Genomic DNA, 19876 nt, shown 5'->3' on the forward strand with positions numbered 1-19876 from the left:
CACGTTGGAATTTAGAATGCAAGCGACAGATCAGTGATTTAAAAGCAAATTTATTGAACAGAGAAAAAAAAAAAAAATCAAGGGGATGCACGATTCCACTGGCAGAATCTGACAATGCTGCCACTTAATGACAGGCGATGCACAACTATTTGTGTATTGCACAGATATGGATTTTTTTAAAAAAGAAAAAAAGATTACATCTAATCACATCGACTGCCTTTAATTTATTATTAGTTCACCATGTTCTTGCAATTAAAAGCAGACATGTCTCTCTATGATAAATTTCACATTCAACAAGTTCTAAAGCAATCATCTAATGACCTTAAAATCTAATTTAAAATATTTCAAAGGAAGGGTTACAAGACAAAAGAAAATAAACAAGTTTAAAACACACCAGCTCCAGTTCACAAACATGCATTAATGCATGACATAAAGACAAACAATCGCTGCCAGTTCAAGGCAATGTATAAAGAGAGGAAACGCACAGCAAGAAAAAAAAATGCAACAGATTAATTCAGACTGGTTGGAACAGACAAAAGGAATGAAAAGAATTTGACACAAAAAAAAAAAAAAAAATGAATGTAAATTGTGTCCTAAAAAAATGCATGTAAATTGTGTCCCTTTAGAAATGTGCATCCAGCCCAAAATGAGAAACTCACACAATCAAAACTTCCTTCAAATTTGAAAGTGAGTCACTTTCGGTTAACATTCAAAAAGCATTATAATATTTACATTACAGCGTAAATTACAATTGCATTGAAGACACAAGAGGAGTTCTTGTACATCAAAAACAAAGAGATGAGATGCTGAAAAAAATAAATAGAGGAGCAACTGTAGTTTCAGAGAGAAGTGCGGCTACAGTGTCCACTGTCTTTTTATTGTTGTTGCTAATTTCAGAAGAAGCTTGTCTTGAGTTTGATCGTGGGTGCAGCCTGCACAGTTGGTTGGGCTTGCCGGGCTGCTGCTTTGGCCCTGCTGCTGGCCTGATTGGCCCGTATAGCAGATTCCAGACAAGTTTTAAGCTCAGGTGCTGCACCGATGACCACCTTGAAGGCAGACGGATAGAGGGGGCCGATACGCATTAAGTTCTGGAGTGCAAAATCATGCAGGCCTTTGGAGACTTGGGGCGCGGAGGAGATGGCATTTTCATCCAAAAGGTAAGAGATGAGGGTCGGAACAAGAAGAGCCAGCAACTGCACACCTGAAAAAGACGTGCGCGCAATGAGACACAAACAAAGACAACATGAAGCATTTACTGAGCCCGTGCAGTCCGTTAAGCTGAAGCATACTTACGGTTCTGTTCTTCGCCCATTCCCACCAGAGTCTCCAGGACCCTGATGCCCTCCTGGACAGCCTGCAGCTCAGCGGCAGTCCCCGGCCGACTACGTTCTACCGCCTTCAGCTTCTCCACCATTGGCGGGGCAAGTGCATGTATGTATGGGGTAGACAGAGCCCGACTGGAATGCTGGAACACCGACAGCAGCAGCTGGTAACACCGAGCCTGGACCTGTAGCACAAGAAACTTGTCGATTCAGACACACCTAGAAACTTTGACACACTTTGGACTAGGATTCTCTCTCTTTCTTTCTTATCAGGGTGGAGGCAGTCATACATAAGCTGAGGCGTGTGCACACAATGTGCTTACCCAGGGATCACTGGAGTTTAGAGCATTTCGGAAGCGGTCCATGCAGCCTTTCTGCAGGACGCTAACTCCGACAAGCTCATTGCTGGCGGACAGCAGGAAGAGTGTGACTGCTGTCAACATGCTGACCTCGTCCGTGTCGGGCCTGGACTCATCTATGAAAACAAACAAGCGCAACAGGTGAATAACAGTAGCTGTGTTTCCATTACAGTTTTTCGCTAAATAAAAGCGATATCTCAAAAATTTCTACAAAGAACAATTGTGATTTGCAGTTGTTTCCATTGAATGGACTTGAAGCGCATAAGCCGTAATTCTCGTAAAATCTCGTCCCGCGACATTCGTTTACGTTTGTTTGCCGTCAAGAATGGTTGTTATATTTTTCTCTTTGATTACTTGTAAAAAAAAAAACAACCCGTCTCCTCCTCCGTCCAAGCAAAAGGTGCCATTTTTAGTTGAAGTGAACTTGTCATGTGACGTGTAAATGTGAAAAAAGTGTTTCCATGATACTTTTGCGATATACTTCTACATCGCTACATCTGAAAAACCACCTCATGAGAGCATCAAAACCTTTTATCGATATTTGAGAGTTTTTTTTAAGTTTAGACGTTTCCATGACCAGTTTTCTATTGCGATATTTAGGTTTCGCGCAATTCTAGGGGTAATGGAAACGCAACTAGTGTTAGTTTAGTCTGTTTGTGTGCGTGAGTGTGTGTGCTCACCTGGCTCGGAGTGCTCGAGCACAGAAGCGAGGCTGCTCCTCACGAGGCTGGCCCACTGCGTTTGTATGCTGTCGACCTGCGCCAGCGGCGACGTGATGATCGTCTTGATGGCCTGTAAGGCCGCCGACACGGGCAGCGGCACAGAGTTGTCCGCCGACCTGAGCGCCGTTTCCCTCAGCACCCCCGTGATCAGAAAGAGCACTGTGGGAAGGATGGTCATGCTTCCTGCCGAGGAGAAAAAGAAACCCCAATCAGCATGCCTCCAAAAACTACGGCCCGAGCAGAAAAGCGAAACAAAGGCCAGGCTGTGACGGTCGTGAAAGATTAAAGAAGTTGTGTGGCGCGTCGCTGGCCGTGGGCCTCACCGGCGGGGGAACAGAGCGAGGGCAGCTCCGCCAGGATGGAAACTGTGTTGGCCACGAGGCGCGCGCTCTCTTCGGGCAGCCGCTGAGGCCTGTGCGGCACATGGCTCGGTGACTCCTTCACACGTGTGTTAAGCTGCGGCAAGTGGCGAACGAGGATGAACACGAGCAGCTCCATGGCAGCGAAGACCAGGGACTTGCCGGGGACCAGCTCCCCTGCGTCCCCTCCTTCCCCGAGGCTTGGCTGCGAGTCTTTCTCGCCCTCTTCCTCTTTGCCTGTGCAAAATAACAGTGACCCAGTTGACTCCCCACAACAGCCCCAAAACCCTTGACATAACTATGCTCATCGTGTAACCCCTCTTTGTCAGGTCTTTCGCTTTAATGTCATGTGTTCGTCCCTGACCTCTGCTGGTCCTCTGTCGCTGCAGATGTTCCTGCGCCGCTCTGACGGTCTCCTGCACTACGGCGGCGACCTGCAGCTGTACGGCGGGGGGATCGCGGGTCAGCAGCAATCTGTGCAGCACGTTCAGGAGCTCCACCGCCAGCAGCTGCGGCAGAAATGTTTACAGCACGCATTACGAAACGTTACACATCAACCATTGTCTTTCATAGTTATGGTTTGTGGCACATGTTAAGGGCAGGGTAAACAGGGATCCTGAAGAGAAAAGTGCACACTTGAAATGTTTCTCTAGATACTGATGAAAGTGTCTCAAAGTTCTTTCACTAGACTCTAGCGAGCTTAATCACTCAAGAAATCAGCCAGATATTACTGTGTTTATTACTGCGTAGTAGCTCACTGGTAAATCCACCACTCGAATTGGGCTCATTAGATTAATTAATTATGCATGTTGGAGTAGAACTACAAGAGACCATTAACAATGGCCAACTTTTTCTCTTCATGATATACAAAAACACACTGTGTACATTGTGTTAGTGAAGCTTGTTTTTGATCGCAAATTTAACAACTACACATACTGCATTTCCAAGAAAGTAAATTAACAAACCTTAAATTCTACAAAAGTATTTCGGAAACCCTTTTTCTCTTCTTACTGACTGTGTTGTGACTTTACCTGGTCCTGTGCAATGTGGGCCTTGGCACACGGAGATTCAAGCAGAGTGAACAGGGCATGCAGGCATGACATCACGTGTTCGATGGGCTCCTCGGGCCGGGGGAAGCAAAGGAACTCTATACTGACACCTGGGAGACACACATTGTACACACATTGTCAGTGCAATTCTCCCTTTGATTTCCGCAAGTTGTCATGATATCACGGCTGTGATCTTTTCTTGGCATAATACCTGAATACTTCAAATGGTGACAAATAGCTGGATACACAGAAATATTATGGGACAGATGATTGTTTTCAATTTACCCAACATTAGATGCATTCTGTCTTCTACAGACTCCTTTACAGGGACAGAGGCTCCTTGAGGGAGAGCAGGAGACTTGGAGGAAGCTGAGGACTCCTCCTCTTTTTCTACCTCGGCTCCAAACTCAGTGCTGCTCAGCCACAGGGCCACAGCATGCAAGACGGGGGCCCAGGAGCTGCGGTAGTGGAGCCGTGCTGTGTCAATTGTCTCTGGAGTGTAAAATGCTCCACCTGCGGACGCACACAGAAATTTAGTACACACATGATCGTCAGTATCGTTAGGATCTGAATTGAGTTGCGATTAAAATTGACGTGTAAAATTCTACGTTTATACAAATATGAACCTGTTTGAACCTACAAATGAGAAGTGTTAAGTGTAAAAATGCTGCTCCGAGGTCAAGTTGACATGAAGGGAAACAGGAAAATTCTACCCTGTAACAGGTGAGTTAAATTTGAGGGGAACAAGAACATCAAGTTTGAAGAGAGTGTCAAAAAATCCATTGAAGCGTTTTGCTTTTTTTTCTGTAAATGAACTAGGAGCCCCATTACATCTTTTTCGAGAGGAGAAGGCATCAAATAGCACGGGGATGGAGAGAAAGTGGCCGGCTGAAATAAGATAAGAGTCTGCGTCGTACCATCGGGGGGCAGCTGGCTGGAGAACTCGGCCGGCAGAGTGAGCAAAGCGTAGTCTCGCAGCATGGCGAGCCACAGGCGGCTCAGCGAGGGCAGCTCCGGCTGCACCAGCGTGATGAGGCTGTCGGGCGGAAGCACGTCGGCACCCAGGTCCTCGTCATCCTCATCCTCGTCCGCGCTTCGGACCGGTTTGGCAGGCATGGACTCAGCCTCTCTCTTGATCTTCATCGACACCACATATACCTGACAGAGAGCACGCGCTGGTCAGACGCACTGCGTGCACTGTTTGCATTAAATGGACAATGACGCAGATAAGGTGTCTGCAGTCTGACCTCGGCCCACGCCTTTAGCACGGCGAGCTTCTCCATCGTGGTGGCGCTCTCACTGTACAGCTGGCTGGACGAGCCCTTCCCCGTCTGCACCTTGTCCAGCGATGACACGAGCAGGTTGTGCACCCTCCGAAGGTCATTAAGGTCACTGACTACGCCGCTGCCAATCCACGTACTGCACACCTGTACACATGGGCGCGGGCGAGGTCAAGGTACAGTAAACAGTAAAACTAGCTGCACGTTTACGGCTTTCAAAGTATTTTCCAATGCAAAAGACCATTCTCACATTTACATAACAGTCTTCAAGCATGATGACCATTTATGCATGCAGCTAAAGTAGTCGGGGTGTCAAAGAAGATTTCAAAATAATGCCAGTGATTACGGGTTAGTGGAAGGAACTATACATGTTTTGATTATATCCTAAGAAGTGCTACCCAACAATGAGCTAGTATTAGAAGCAAGGACTATGCAAAAACATATACTTTCCCCTTTTCATACACAGTAATATATATGAATGTAGACTGGTTTGTCTAGATTCAGTATTCCAGTCTATATAGCGAGAGGAAGCCCTGTCTTCTCTTAAATCTTATGAAATGCTCATTTGCCTTCTTTAAAACAATCATGGCAAACACAAGAGCTTAAAGAACTGCTACAATTTGAAAGGAGATATCTTGATAATTTGAAGTCTACAAAAAATGCCAACAAAGCTTTTCAGTAAAAATATTATGATTGCTTTTATTGTAAATAAATAAAAGTTTATATTGCTCTTTATTTTGGGCTAAGAAAGCAAATGGGGGAAAATTGGGTAGAGATCACATAAAGGTGTACTGTCTCTTTAAGAATATCAACAACTCTATTGAAAGGAAAACGTATTGGCCTGTTTATTGTTGCTTTGTGAAACCATGACGGAATTTCCTTGAGGGGAATTCCATTGGGATGCATTCATTTTTCTAGTGTCTCCTATAGCTTGAGAACATGAGGAACAATCACGTTTGTTTTGAGATTTACTAATGGTTGTACAACACGACACCGAGCCACACAAACACTAAAGCGCTGCATTTTTCAAGTCAACACAAGGCTTCCTACCTGGCATGCCTTAGCTGTTATGTCAGACGGAGTATCAGGTGAAAAAGCAGGCCTCAGGGCAGCTCCAACCTAAAAGCGTACACAGTTTGTGAAAAGCACAATACAATTGTTGTTGACGCCGTCCATTTTGGACTCGCTGAGATGTGATGTGTTTGTGACTCACATTGGCCTGGTATTGTTCCAGGATGACATGCCCGGGGAACTCGGGCTCTGGAACAGACGCAAACTTTTTAATAATGTCCTCCAGAGCCTGAAGGCCAGCCATCCTCAGCTGGTTACTGTGGTCTGTGGCTGCCATGAAGGCCATGCGGATAAGGTCAGACAAATGCAGCACCAACAGATCTCCTGCAAAGACAGAGAGGGCAGGTCAAAGCCGGGCTGTGTGAAGTTCAGAAGTTAGTAAGTTAATAAAGAGTGCTGTGCTTTTAACAGCATAACATTTGTTTGTCCCTTACTGACTAGTCTGCAGAATGTAACCTTTTTTGGGAGCGGCTCACAGAATTACTGGCACCACTGTAAGAATTCCTTTCACTTTTGTTTATGTCCCTCTTACTGGGTTCTATCTTTTCCACAAGGATTATTTGTCTAGACGCATATCAGCTGTTTTTTGTTTTTTTTTGATGATGATATTTTTTCTTGAAGGGACTGATTTTTTTTCTGTACAAAACATTTAAACCAAAATGAATAGAAAAATATTATTTATACTATATATATTGTTTTCCAAATAATATAACATTTATCTTCAAAAGCTACTTCAGGCAACTCTTTTCCCAGCTGCACGGTTCAAAAGTACCTTTAGGGTTCTTGGCTTTTGCAGAGCGTGCAGCCGCCAAGTCAAAGTGCGCCTTGTCGTTCTCACAGAGCAGGATAATGCGGCACAAGCAGTCTGCGGCAAATACTCGCGTCACCCAGCGAGGTGCTACAGACGGCTTGGACTTGTCATCGTCGCCCAGGCTTGTGAACATGGTGTCATCGTCCATCTCGTCTTTTTTCTCTGTGTCTTCCTCATCTTTTTCCATCTCGAACACAACAGCTCCCCCTACATCTGAAGGAGGGAGAATCGAATGTATGACAAGATCGTAATGACAGGCTGAAATGAGTCTGCTCGTTTAAGTACGGCCTCTATTGCAGGCAAAGTCCCACTGCAGTGATATGGGATTCTAAAAGCCTCAGCTCATGACAATGCAGAAAAGTAAAGCTCACAAAACATTTACGCTAACGCAGGGCTCAGGGATCTATTTCAATTTGGCAGCTGTGTGTTTTACTGTCAGTTGAGATGCGTTCCGAGCATAAAAAAATAAAAAATAAAAAATCTTTTCCAGTTTACTTTTTACCTGTTGTTGCTGCCAGGACATCCTTGCACAGTTTCAGCCAATGTGAAAGCTTTTCCACTGCGAGAGACGAGAGCATGTGTCCCAGAGTGTCGTGGATGTCCGAGCACAGCTTCCTGTCCGTCTCCCGATCCAGCATGCCGAAGAGAACGCCCTCCAAGCCAGTCTCTGTGATGTTAAGCTCTTAGGGTGGGGTAAAGAGAGGCGTAAGAGTCAGAGCTCATGCATCTCACTGAGGTGTGTCGATGCAACTGAAAAGTTCCCATCGGCCTCATCGCGACTCACTTATTGTGCTGTCTCCTGCCCTTTTTGCCAGGCTCATGGCGTACTCGCACACCTCTGCAGCTTCTCTCTGAGCGAGCTGTCTCAGGCAGGCCACGGCGGCGCGGCGCAGCAACAGATGGGAGCTGGACAGGTGGACCTGCGTCGCACAGGACAGCGGGCATTACGATGGAGACGAAACACAGCCGCAGTTGTTTTACCCCGAAGCGTCCGCGGCCTTACGCAGAGGCAGGGCACCAGGCTGGACAGGTTGACGTGGCGCGGCGCAAACATGTGCAGCTGCTGGAGGCAGGAGATGGCTGCTGCTTGCACGAGCGAGTCGGAGTGGTCCTGCATTATGGCGCAGCCAACCAGGCAGGATGAGCGGATGGTGGAGATAGTGGCTCCGTTCCCTGCATCACAATGGTGTGTGTTAAAAGGAGGGGCCAGTGGAACATTGACTTCATTTATTGGATGGCAAAAAATGTTTTTAAGAGTGTTAGGTTGCTTTACTAGTAGTAAAATGTTATTCTGCCACCTGCTGGCCAAGAGAAGACCTGCACAGCTTTTGAGTAATGGCAGTCACAGGAGAGAGATGGACACAAACCGAGCGGCTGTACATGATTTTGTTTTTACCCTGTAATTCTGGCCCTACAGTGGTGATGAGAGCTCCCAGACAGCGACCCAAACACTGGTGCACCTCCGTGTGAGATGGAGGCACAGTGAGGAGCAGGGTGAGAACCAGGGATAGCGTCGGCTCCACGTAGCCTCGGTACATCGGACCGCTGGAATCCACAATTAGAGCCAGAGAGTGCAGGGCCCATGTCTGATGGAAAACGGAAACAGATCACTTTCATATTCTTCCATTGCAAAAGTTGGCTTCAATACAGAAAAAACAAGTATAGTTTCAGTTTTGAGTGTACTGTACCTGAACCTCGTGGGAAGATCCATCCTGGGCCAGAGCCAATAGAATGCTGACACTGGTCTTTAAGTGCTGGCCAGAGCCAATTCCCCCAACGTATCGGTGCAGACAGCCAAGAGCAAGTGAGTGACCTGTCCTTGAGACTACATCCCGGGCTGACCTCAGTCTGAGGACAGAAGAGGAGAAGAAAAATGATCACACAAGTAGGGCAACAATCCAGGAGAAAGCTGGATTCAGTCTTAAATCAGATCCTAAATGCAAGTGAATGTCTATTCGGCAGCAAATATCATCAAACTACCACAACATAAATCAAAATCAAAATCAAAATTAATATTTCATTAATGATATGAACTTTCCTGATTATTTAGGGAGAAAAACGTGGATAAAAGGGATGAAATTCAAACTTTACTTGTCAAAACTGGTCTGAGCCATTCTGGCAATAAAGGTAGCCTCTCCGACCACCTGAGCCATCCTGCCCAAGGCCTCTCCAGCAGCACAGCGCAGGATGGGGTTGGGATTGTCTAGCGCTCCCATCACCAAGGCCAGGGCAGACTTGCGCACCTCCTCGGGGCCCAGAGTGCTCTTGTTCTCAGCCAGACCCTTTATTATGAAAAAGATTTGTCAGCATAAGGAATTTTTGTCATTGCACATATTGCATGAGTGATTAAATATATCGTGTCTTAAGAAGACGGTGAAGGAAATGTTATCACCTTGAGGGCACTGAGCACTGCGGTGAAGATGTTCAGCTGGACGGCCTGCTGTCGAACTCCTTTAGCCTGCTTTATACATTCTGCAAAGTGATCCAGCATCTGCAGCCTGAATAACAAACCAGCAGTCAGGTAAGGTTTATGAGAAATAAATTGTAATGCAGAGAATTTAGAAACAGCGCAACTGTGACATCGCAAATTGAAAGAAAATTTCAGAAAAACTAGAGCAAAAGTCTCAACCTGTGTTTGAAGGAGACATGGGGGAAAACCACACCGAACAGAGCCACCGAGGCGTCAATTACGGACACGCCCAGTGGGAGGGGCCCTGGGATGGCCTCGCCAACGGGTACACGCAAGTAAATGGAAGAGGGGTCGTGCTCGAGAGCTCCGCTGCCAGAAGCACTGTTAGGCTGCAGCTGTTTCAAAAAGCATCAGTACAGACCAAAATGTAATACAGATCTTTTGAAGAAGACACACCAACACGACGACTGTTGGAGTATCACATTTCAGAGTCAGAATGTTGCTGATTATTTTCGGCACCTGGTCCTCGATCGACTTGTGGTCAGTCTCCTGCAGCCAGGAACCCATCAGCACGCTGTCGTCATAATGACAGAGAGAGCGCAGCAAGGAGGTGGTGGTGTTGGCCGAGTTGTCCGTCAAGGTGAACTCTGCCACCAGCTCCCTCAGGAGAGCATTGAAGCTGCCTAAAAAAGGGAAATAAGCGCTTTTTAAAACTTAGTCCACAGAACTCTTGAACGTCCCTGGAAAGAAGACAAGGGGGGTGACTGTTACCTTCATAAGTCTTTGGAGGCAGCAGAGCGAGGATGTCGTACAACCTGAGCCTCACCATCGCTGCACTCGCCTTCAGGTGAGCGCCGTGGACCTTGATGATGGCAGGGACACTGGGAAAAGGGAGAATATCATTAGGGGAAATAAATGGAAGAATTCATTGAGAATAGAGGTCTTCATTGTGCTGTGCAGCAGTACTTACTGAGACATCATGGTCATCGCACATTCGATAGGCGTCATGAGTCGACGGATCACGTCTTCAGTGAGCAGCTCTGGGCAATGAGCCACAAAGCTGCGCATGGCTGCCGTGGGAAGAGACAAAAAGCGTTGGCGCAACGTTTTAAAAACCTCAAAAACGACTGTGCGTTCCATATTGTATATGCGTGCAGTCCCAGCCAAATGATTCAATGCTGCTCATTAACCCTGTACCAGTGTAAAAAAAATCTTTTTGCACCTGCATACAGCAGCTACTGTGAAGAAGGCAGCACATTCCTTACCACACAAGGCTCCAGCTCTTCCCTCTAGGGTGACCTGCCAGGTGAAGTTGTCCCCTCTGGCCTTCTCCGCCTCCAGCTCCTTCTGGGAACGAGGGAACACGTTCCTCCAGAGCAGCAGCATCTTTGGCAGGTGGTAGCGCACGAGGGAGGGGCCTGGGAAATAAAACAAGGTTGCGACGTCTGCGCTGTCAGCAAAGGGAGCGCCTTCGCCAAGACGGAAAAAAATAAAAAATAAACTTGGGACAAGATGTAAACTCACCCAGAGTCATGAGGGCACCCAGGAGCAGCCACCCGGCCTGCGTGCGCTGCAGCGAGAGTCGGCTATTCTGCGCAGCTGAGCGCAGGAGGTCCTCAGCGATGCTCACCACCAGCTGGAAACACGCAAAGAGTTTCAGCATTTGTAAACGCTGACGGAGTTCGATGGGGATGGGAGAAGGATTCGGTGAGGTTGTTGCTTATTACTTATTGACACTATACACACAGACCTTGCCCTTGGAGTGGGGGATGCCCAGCGGACACTGGTGCACGCCACCCAGCAGAGCGGCCATGGCAAAGCTGTAGCCGCTGACGGCCTCGGGCGAACTCTTCAGGTTGTTGATCCTCTCCGCACAGCGGTCCAGCAGCGGGGTCAGCTGATAGGGCAGCGCCACGGCCACAGAGCGCAGGCACCACGCGGCGGCCAAGCGGGCGGCCATGCTGGGGTGCAGCAGCACGGAGGTCACCGTGTCAAGGAGTCCTGGGGAGGGAGAAGCAAAACACGCATTCAGCGTAAGGGACAATCCCATTTCTTTATTTGACCTCCAAGCCAGACCTCGTGAACCATGAATGTTGGAAATAATGGAAAATATTTTAATTAAAATGTTTAATTAAAATATTCAATATTTTTTGCATATTTGAAAGGGGCCATCATGTGTCAGATGAGAAAATCCCATAATAACACCATACTTTGCTTGCACCTTTTTACAACAAGTGCGGCATAACAATGCAAGCAAATCTGAAAAACCAACCCTTTGTCACGTCACAAAGGGCCGATACCTCTTATGGGTTGATGGCGACGAACACAGCCAGATATTCTTTCTGTACTTGCAGATCATCTTGTGTAAGTCCTCTATCAAACTTATGGACAGTATATACATTTCTGACGTGCCCTTAAAAAACATCATTTTGCCAGCCCAGGCAACCCTGACACATATGCTCACCTCTCTATTTCAACAAGGCTTACATCTTATATTAAAAGGTGAAAAATAAAAAGGTAGGGATTAGTGGTAGAGACAAAAGGCGAAAAGTGACTGAGTCCAATAAATTTGGGAGTAACTCTAATGTGAACAGTCGGCTCTCCGTTTGATTCAGACACTGTGACCTGACAGATGAGGGTGGTGGGTGTCGAGCAAGCAGGCTCCAAGTCCCAGTCTCTCACCTACGGAGGGCTCCTGGATAAGCGGTGAAGCTGTGGCGCTCAGACTCTGAACTAAGCTGCCCAGCTCCTTCAGTGCACACACCATGACATGCTGACTGGCGGAGACATCGCCAGCCCCAGTCCTGTTCTCGCCAGTGAGGTCATTCACTACAGCCTCTGAGAGGGGGGAAAAAACAAGCAGCAGGAGCACAAATATAAAGGATTTGTTGGAACAACACGGAGACAAAAAAAGGACATGTTACTGAATCATAATGTGTGCAGCACTAATGGATAACCTGGAAACAAATAGGAATTTTACAATCTAATTAAATCAGATTCCAATGTTATTTAAATTCCACATTATTCCACATAATACTGCACACATTTTTTTTTTAATCACGCAAGTAGCGAGAATCTCAACATATCAAATACTTTGCCATTAAATGTCACAAAACAGAGCTCTGAGGATTTTCATTTAAGTACTCAATGATATTCAAGGACAAATGTGACAACGGGGAAGGGTCTGCATGTTGTATGTGACTGGCTGAGTCAGACTGATGACTTTGCGCTTTCAGACCGTCTTAAATCCTCAGGGCTCCAGATAGAAACCAGCAAACAAGGAGACATAGAAAAGGAGGGAAATAATTTGATCAACTGACTTTGTGGGGAAATGAAAGCCTCTTAAACAGTGGCGTGTTTCTGCACGACGCAGGATACAGAGTGCCTACTTACGGAGAAACACACTCAAGGGTAGCCCGCTTCCATCGTGGCTTCGGAAAGCATTTGTCAAGTTACTTTTAGCAGAGACACTAGATCTAGTTCGGAGGTATGAAGGAGCCCAGGACGCCGTCACAGAAGACACCATATGCATCATTAATCTAGTCGTTCTCACAAAACAAACAAACAGGTGTATGTTTGACAAAAGGTTCTTCTGTTTGGAGGTTGCAAAGCAAATCAGAGTAAGATTCATCCTTTCTGAGTATGAAATGCATTGAAACAAAAGTGATTATGTGTTGTGGTTCATATGAAACATTTGGAATTGATGGAACTAAAAACAAATTAAATGTAAAATAAAAACAAAAAAAACTTGCAGATGTTTAGCCATGTTTCTACTGTGTTAATTGAGTGGCACATGCATTTTGTACTGTTGGTGCAAGCCACATGCCTGTGGTCATAGACACATTATTGCCCCCTGGGGAATTAAAATGCAACAATAAAATGGAACAGCCACAGAGGCAGCACGAAGGTTTCCATGAACTATGACAATAATGACGCACGGCAATATGATGCTTCCTGACATGCGGGGGGAGACGGGAATGATCCGAGAGGAGTAGAGCCAGAAATGAAAGAACAAAACTTCCCAAGCAACCAGGAAAAAAAAGCCCCATGTCCATGCACAGCACAAGCAAGCCATGCGACATTCACAAAACCCCAAAACCAAGAACGGCTGAAGCAGAATTATAATGGATGAGTACTTACTCTGCAGTGCTTTGAACCGTGATATTTCCCCCCCATCCTCCTTACCCACAGCCCTCATTTGCTTGCCGATGGCCTGGCAGATTTCTTTGCCGGCTGCTATTTGCGCCTTTTCCCCGAGCAAGCCGCCCAGTGTGGCGCGCAGCATGAAAGACACGCAGCGGCGCGAGTACACAGCTTCCACGTGCGTCTGCGTGGCCTTCGGGTGAGACACCAGGTCCAGCACGTGGGACAGGAACGTGGCGAAGTTGCGCTCCAGCCACTGGCCACCGAGCGTCGTCACAAACACGACGTATGCCTGGGGACAGCGGAGAGGGAGCGACTGCGATGAAGTGGCAGCAGTGACAGAATGTTGCGGGTTCATGAAGGGGAGCCTCACCTGCGTGACGCCCACCCGCACCTCCCGGCTGACAGAGCCTCCGCCTTTCAGCATCTCCCCTCCACTCTTTAGGAAGCCGGATCCACCGCGCAGGAAGCCCGTGGACATCAGCTCCAGCACCTCATCCAGAGTGGCCCGCTTTACATTCTGACGCATGACTGGGGAGAAAGACATTCAGATTATTAAAAAGCAAAATGATGAGAGAGTCTGTTTAAAGCAAACCTAAAAAAAAATCATTTGTCAGGTAAATCCACCTCAGTATTGTTTTGTGTGTCTCCAGCTTGTAAAATGTCAAGTGAATGTTTAAAAAATGAAAAGTAGCTATGCTTAGCTAGCTAAATTTGCTATGTCTGACTTAATTAAAACAAACTTGTTTCCCTAAAACATTTTGCACCTTAGCTCCAATTTGAAAATGACAAAAATCATCGGGAATGAGCTTTACACATTAATACACAATAACTTGCACTGTTTTCATAAAATTATATTCTTCTGGTGAAAATTTTCTTGGTACGCCTCAGAAGGTTTTATGGAGACATACTAATGAGAAAAGTCCCTCCATTGCTTCTTTTGCTAACTTAATATCTTGTATCTTGTTCCAATCACAACAAACATCAAAATCAAGGTGTTAGGAAAATCAGTCTTGCAAAGCCGCTACACTGGCTTCCATGATGAAAAATGAAGACTGGAAAATTGGCTTTTGGAACACCTACCTGCAGCTTGTTTGGGCATCAGGGCTGTGGCCATAACGGTCCCCAGCAATTTGGCTACGGCCACACGAACACCATAGTTGGATCCTTCCAAGGCTTTGAAACACAGTGTGGCCAAATTTTCCAGCTCTGTGGTCCACATGAAAACTGCTTCATTCTGAAGCTCCAACAGGCACTGAACACACAAGAGACACAGAAGATGTTGTTAACTTATTTGCAAAACATGCTATTACACATATCATGACACATCACAACTTAGCGTACATATTTCAATGAACAATTCAACCTTTTTCTTGCAGTAGGTAGGAGGTGCAAAGCACAGCACTAGAGGTCGAACAACTGAATTACAGGGCAAAGATATGTGTGCTTTATTTTTCAGTGGGAAACATACTGTTACCAAGGACCCGGGGTACACTGTTAAATGTATGACCTACGGCCGCCACTGACCAACCTTTGCGACTGCACAGCGTACAGCCATGGACCTGTCTGTGAGAAGAGAGCGAGCGTTCTTGTAGATATCTCTGTGACATGAAGCTGCAGCTCCTCCCAGTCCGTTGAGCACCTTCTGTAAGCTGAGCAGGATCTCTCCTCTGCCTTGTGACTGAATTTGCCAACGCAAAGGTGAAATTAGTGTCACATCAGAATTTGATGCAAATTATACATTTTGCTAAACGTTTACCCATTTAAAAAGATATGAGAATCTGAGCATACCTCAGCACTCTTTAATGCTTTTAAGAGATTATTGATGGTGTCTGGAAATGAGCTTCCAAGCATTCTGCCCATCTTCTCATAAAAAGCTCCAACACAAGCCACTGCAGCACTGCAAGAAAAGATCAGGGACAAATCAGCTAACAATTTTGAGCTTTATCAATTCAAATTTTTTTTAAATATTGTGTTGCAAAATCAAACAATCATCTGTGTTTTTGTTTCTTTGCATATATTCTAATATTTATTAGGCCTTCTTCTAATTGTTTTTTGTGATATTCATTGCTGGTAATCAAATTTGATTTCTTGGACTATGAACACACACACGATTATTTATGCTGAAATGGTACATGTGTAGCAGTACCATTTCGCAGCAGCCTCCATAAAGATCCTAACAGTCACGTTGACCCTCTGTCCATTTGCTATACCTAATGGACAGAGGTTATATAACCCTGAAAGGTTATATCAGACACAGCATTAAAACTGTTATATTCCATTAATACTGGCAAAGACAGACCATAATGTCAGCACTTGGACACCTAATCCTACATTTAAAATATAAAATGCCTTTCTGAAGATTAATATTGGGCTTAACTGCTAATACCCTTGAAGGTGATCCTATATGTTGGAGTTACCAAGAGCATTGCTGAGTAAATGTACAAGTGTTCTTGATTTTGGTCAGCGTAATCGCAAGAAACTGTTTTGGTTTTTTTTGTTTGTTTTTTTTGTTTTGTTTTTATAAATAAATAAATAATAATAATCGATTCAAGGGGACTTACAGTTTTGTTGGCAAGTATGCAGGCGTGTCATCCTTGCTTTTAATGATCTCATTGCATTTATCCAGAGTCTGGAAAACAGTGAAGGTGTCCCCGATGCTGTAGAGGGTAGCCAGGTTTTTTGCAAGTAGTTTTCTCGTTGGTGGCCCGGGGGCACTGCTGATCAAGCCTGTCAGTTGCTCCACCAACTTCTTTTGCTTCTCTTTTACATCGACCTGCCATTCAAACACACCGAGGTCACAAGCTGAAGAAAATAATATCACGCATTCAGAACGCAAATACAATCGTTAAAAATGTAGTCACCCTATTTGCTGCCACGAGTACTTTATCCAAGAAGCGGAGCCATTCGAAGATGAAGACAGGCCTCTTTGCTTCGGTGATCTGGGCCAGAGCATCTTCATTGAGGAGCAGACTGTGAGCCAGCTCCATGGCGAAGACCTTTCAGCACAGTGTCGCCTCTGCAGTCAAACATGTCAGTGGCATTACTTCCTTAATCCACAACCTTTATTATAAACAAAATAATATCAAATGAAAGGTTGAACGACATTCAGAAAACACTCTCCAAAAATAACCGTTATCGCTCAACTATTTTTGCATTAATTTAGTCAGCCATACGCAGCAAACCAAAGTCAATGTTAATGCTGTTGTTCTTGCAATGACAACTCCCTGACTCCAGCTGTTGATAGGTACGCTGGTTAGCAACCTAAGCTAGCTAGTTCCTACAGGGAGCAAGCTAAACTCCGGCAACACCCACTCACCAAACGATTAGTTAGCGTTCAGTATCTTTATTTTAAATCATCCACATGTCTAAAACCAACACGGACGCAATGTTTAACCAAAATAAGAGACTCATTTCGCCGTATCATTTAGCCTACCTCAGTTTCGATAGCCCAGTATGAATGACGACGAGTATATGTGGTGTCGCATTAAAAATGGTCCGACGTCAAAATCAGAAGAGCACCGTGTACCGTGCAGTTTATTATTTACAAAATGTGAACAAACCGTATACGTCGTTCGATATCATTTATACCAACACTAAAAGGTAAAAAACGTAATTTATTTTTGTGTGTAGAACAAGTGGAACATTTTTTTCCTGGTTATGTTGTCGCAGCACGGAATGTATATCCAAACGTCCCAGTGGATATCCTATTTGAACACATCCAAACGTAGAACCAGATAGATGGGATCATAATCGTTAATAGACTAATTCTTTAAATAAAATCTTTTTCGTTTGAGGTGCCAATATGTCCGACGATGAGGATGACTACATGTCTGACGCATTTCTTACTAAAATGTGAGCTCCTTCTATGACTTACTGTATAATGTCCTGTTAGAGAGTACAGACCATCGTGTGCATTATTATGGAGTAGATTAATCACGATGGATGACAGAGACGGATATATAAATCATTACCCGATTTTAAAGTGTCAGTTGTGTAAAAATACGGAGGTTCATGTGAACGAGAGTTTGATATTAGATTGCAAGCTAGTTTTTGTTTTATGTGCCTTAACAGAGACGATGTGAAGCCAGGCGTCAGCATGGTAAGGCGAGTAAAAGAAGCCTTGAAGAAAGAAACAAAGCAAAAGGAGACCAACGTTAGGAACCGCCAGAAGACCTATAAGGAGCAGGAGAAGGAAAGTAGAGAAGCAGCGTTACAAAACACCATCAGCAATGAGAACAAGGGGTTTGCTTTGTTGCAGAAGATGGGTTATAAAGCCGGCCAAGGTCTTGGAAAGAAAGGTAAATATATGTATATATATTTGTACCTAAAAAAAAGAAGAAGGTGTTTTTAATCTCTGATCGTTTCATGCAGTAATTATCTCAATCTCTGTTATTTTTTAAAGGGGTTGGGAGAGTTGATCCAATTCCCCTGAACATAAAAACAGGTGGGTGGTTTTTGTCTTGAAAGTGCAATTCAACAACAGTGATACTCTGTCACATTCATGACACTCGTTCTAAATCTTTCTTTGCGTACTCCATCAGACCGAGGTGGCATTGGAATGGAAGAGGCAAAGAAGAGAAAAGCAGAACAAGAATTGGAACATTATCGACATAAAGTACGAGCTAAACAACAGAACGAGGCAAAATCTTTGGAAGATTTTAGGTGAAGGTTACAGCTCTTATGAAATGCATGATCTCTTGAAATTAACAAACATTTTTTTTCTTCCTTGATCAGTTTGTTTCAAGAATGTCTATATTAATGAATGACAAAATATTGCCATATTTTGTCTGTTTTTCTTTCAGTATGAAAATGTAACTAATTTCAAATGAGATCAACACATTTACAAGACTGGGAGCACCTTTTAAAATGTGTATATTTTTTCCCTTTGGAAAATTCCAGGTCGAGAGTAAGGACAGAAAGAGAGGAGCGTAAGATTGAGGGAGATCTCAGAAAGAGTCAACGATCCTGTGAGCAGCTGGACAGTCAAAAGGTTGGGAAAGTTTGCCTTTGTCTTAGCTATTCACTCTGCTTTAACTAAAATATGTCAGGAAATAGCCAAAAGCCAAATCGGCAAAGAAACTGTGCACCTTCAAAAAAAAATAAAAAAAATTCCATGCAGTAATTTTCTTACAATTCCTTTTCAGGGTATCACGGTCCCTAGAGAAGACTGGTATTGGCCCAAACCAGAGAATGAGGAAGAGGAGGATTGTTTAAAGGAAGAGGAGGAAGAGAGGAATGAAGATGAAGATGATATTGTTGACTTAACAGTTTGTATTAAGTTTAACATTTTTGTCATTTATAACCACTCTATATTTCTGATGCTGTATTTTTTTTAAATTGACTTTGTGCTTTTTATGTCATAGAAAATAAGTGTTGTTTTGTTTTTATTATTTTCTTCCATCTTTTAGTCCTTTGACAAACTACAAATTCTAACGTCCTACTTGAGAGGAATCCATTTTTACTGCATTTGGTGTGGGACTACCTATAATGGTAGGAATTACAACATTAAACAATTTTACTGATGTTATTAACTTGTCCTCAAATAAATCTTATTATCATTCCACAGATGAAGAGGACCTGTGCTCTAACTGTCCTGGAGATACAGCCGCAGACCATGAATGAAAAAATATGGAATAGTGGGAAAGACAAAGCCCTTTCTGGGGGTTTTTCATCCTCTATGAAGAGGCGGAGTTATCTTTTTAGTGTGTTATTTTCCTAAAAGGCTTGGTTTATTTTATTAAATGTCTTTTGAATCTATTCCGATGTGTTGTGTTATTTTTCTGGTATTGTTTTTACCTCATGTTGAACGCAATAAATGTTTGTGTTTGGAATTTCGAAAACAAAACATTGTTTTGAAATGTATTTCTATTGTTTTATATCAGTTACCCAATGAAAACATTCGTGCCGGAAATCAGGTTATTTCTCTTTCCAATTGTTTTTTTTTTTTTTAAAGAACTATTTATTAGTTTAGACCAGTGCCATTGACCATTGCACATTAGACCTGTCTGTCGTGTGTGTATTTTTTTTTTATTTGAATTTTTACATTTCACGCTGTTTTGCAATTCTCCATAGAGAGCTCTATGGTGGCTGCGATTGAATAAACACAAGACATCATGACTCCAACGCTACCCCAAGAGGCTCACTGACCTCACAGGACCTCTGTGACATGCTGTTAAATCCTGTCTCAACCTCTGCACTCGCTTCAGTCCAACAATCCTCAAACTTGTCTGGGCTGCCTTTAACTTAGTAGTGAAGTTATCCATGAAGAGAACATGTGCAAAACAATACATGTAATAATAATGTGTAATACACAAAAGTGTTGGATGTGCTTCAGCATAGACTGACAA

The 19876-nt window shown here is 44.3% G+C and overlaps 2 protein-coding genes across 3 annotated transcripts; one reads left to right on the forward strand and one right to left on the reverse strand.

The window, feature by feature from the left end:
- Nucleotides 1–34: 34 nt before the first annotated feature.
- heatr5b (HEAT repeat containing 5B) lies at nucleotides 35–17064 on the reverse strand. Of its 2 annotated transcripts, none has more exons than XM_076018945.1 (36): nucleotides 16963–17064; nucleotides 16391–16545; nucleotides 16091–16302; nucleotides 15318–15426; nucleotides 15058–15207; nucleotides 14610–14781; nucleotides 13900–14057; nucleotides 13569–13818; nucleotides 12066–12221; nucleotides 11134–11384; nucleotides 10908–11019; nucleotides 10649–10801; nucleotides 10354–10453; nucleotides 10155–10264; nucleotides 9903–10066; nucleotides 9603–9778; nucleotides 9366–9471; nucleotides 9065–9255; nucleotides 8662–8821; nucleotides 8370–8559; nucleotides 7977–8146; nucleotides 7758–7893; nucleotides 7476–7655; nucleotides 6935–7186; nucleotides 6305–6486; nucleotides 6142–6210; nucleotides 5059–5238; nucleotides 4729–4969; nucleotides 4097–4324; nucleotides 3794–3921; nucleotides 3127–3271; nucleotides 2727–2999; nucleotides 2362–2586; nucleotides 1646–1797; nucleotides 1294–1507; nucleotides 35–1201 (listed from the first exon to the last, which is right to left on the reverse strand). In XM_076018945.1, the coding sequence occupies exons 2-36, from the start codon at nucleotides 16514–16516 to the stop codon at nucleotides 894–896; spliced, it is 6129 nt and encodes a 2042-aa protein (XP_075875060.1). In that variant the 5' UTR covers nucleotides 16517–16545; nucleotides 16963–17064; the 3' UTR covers nucleotides 35–893. The 2 variants fall into 2 exon arrangements, with proteins under 2 accessions (XP_075875060.1, XP_075875059.1); XM_076018944.1 differs by having other exon boundaries at nucleotides 13524–13818.
- Nucleotides 17065–17209: 145 nt separating this feature from the next.
- Nucleotides 17210–19286, forward strand: gpatch11 (G patch domain containing 11). Its single transcript, XM_076018948.1, has 8 exons — nucleotides 17210–17381; nucleotides 17601–17827; nucleotides 17932–17973; nucleotides 18071–18191; nucleotides 18429–18519; nucleotides 18674–18796; nucleotides 18938–19019; nucleotides 19096–19286. The coding sequence occupies exons 1-8, from the start codon at nucleotides 17332–17334 to the stop codon at nucleotides 19149–19151; spliced, it is 792 nt and encodes a 263-aa protein (XP_075875063.1). The 5' UTR covers nucleotides 17210–17331; the 3' UTR covers nucleotides 19152–19286.
- Nucleotides 19287–19876: the final 590 nt, after the last annotated feature.

Source organism: Nelusetta ayraudi, unplaced genomic scaffold (genome assembly GCF_046127955.1).
Source record: "Nelusetta ayraudi isolate G7.1 ecotype Tasmania unplaced genomic scaffold, CSIRO-AGI_Nayr_v1 ptg000008l, whole genome shotgun sequence".
Taxonomy (NCBI): Eukaryota; Metazoa; Chordata; class Actinopteri; order Tetraodontiformes; family Monacanthidae; genus Nelusetta; species Nelusetta ayraudi.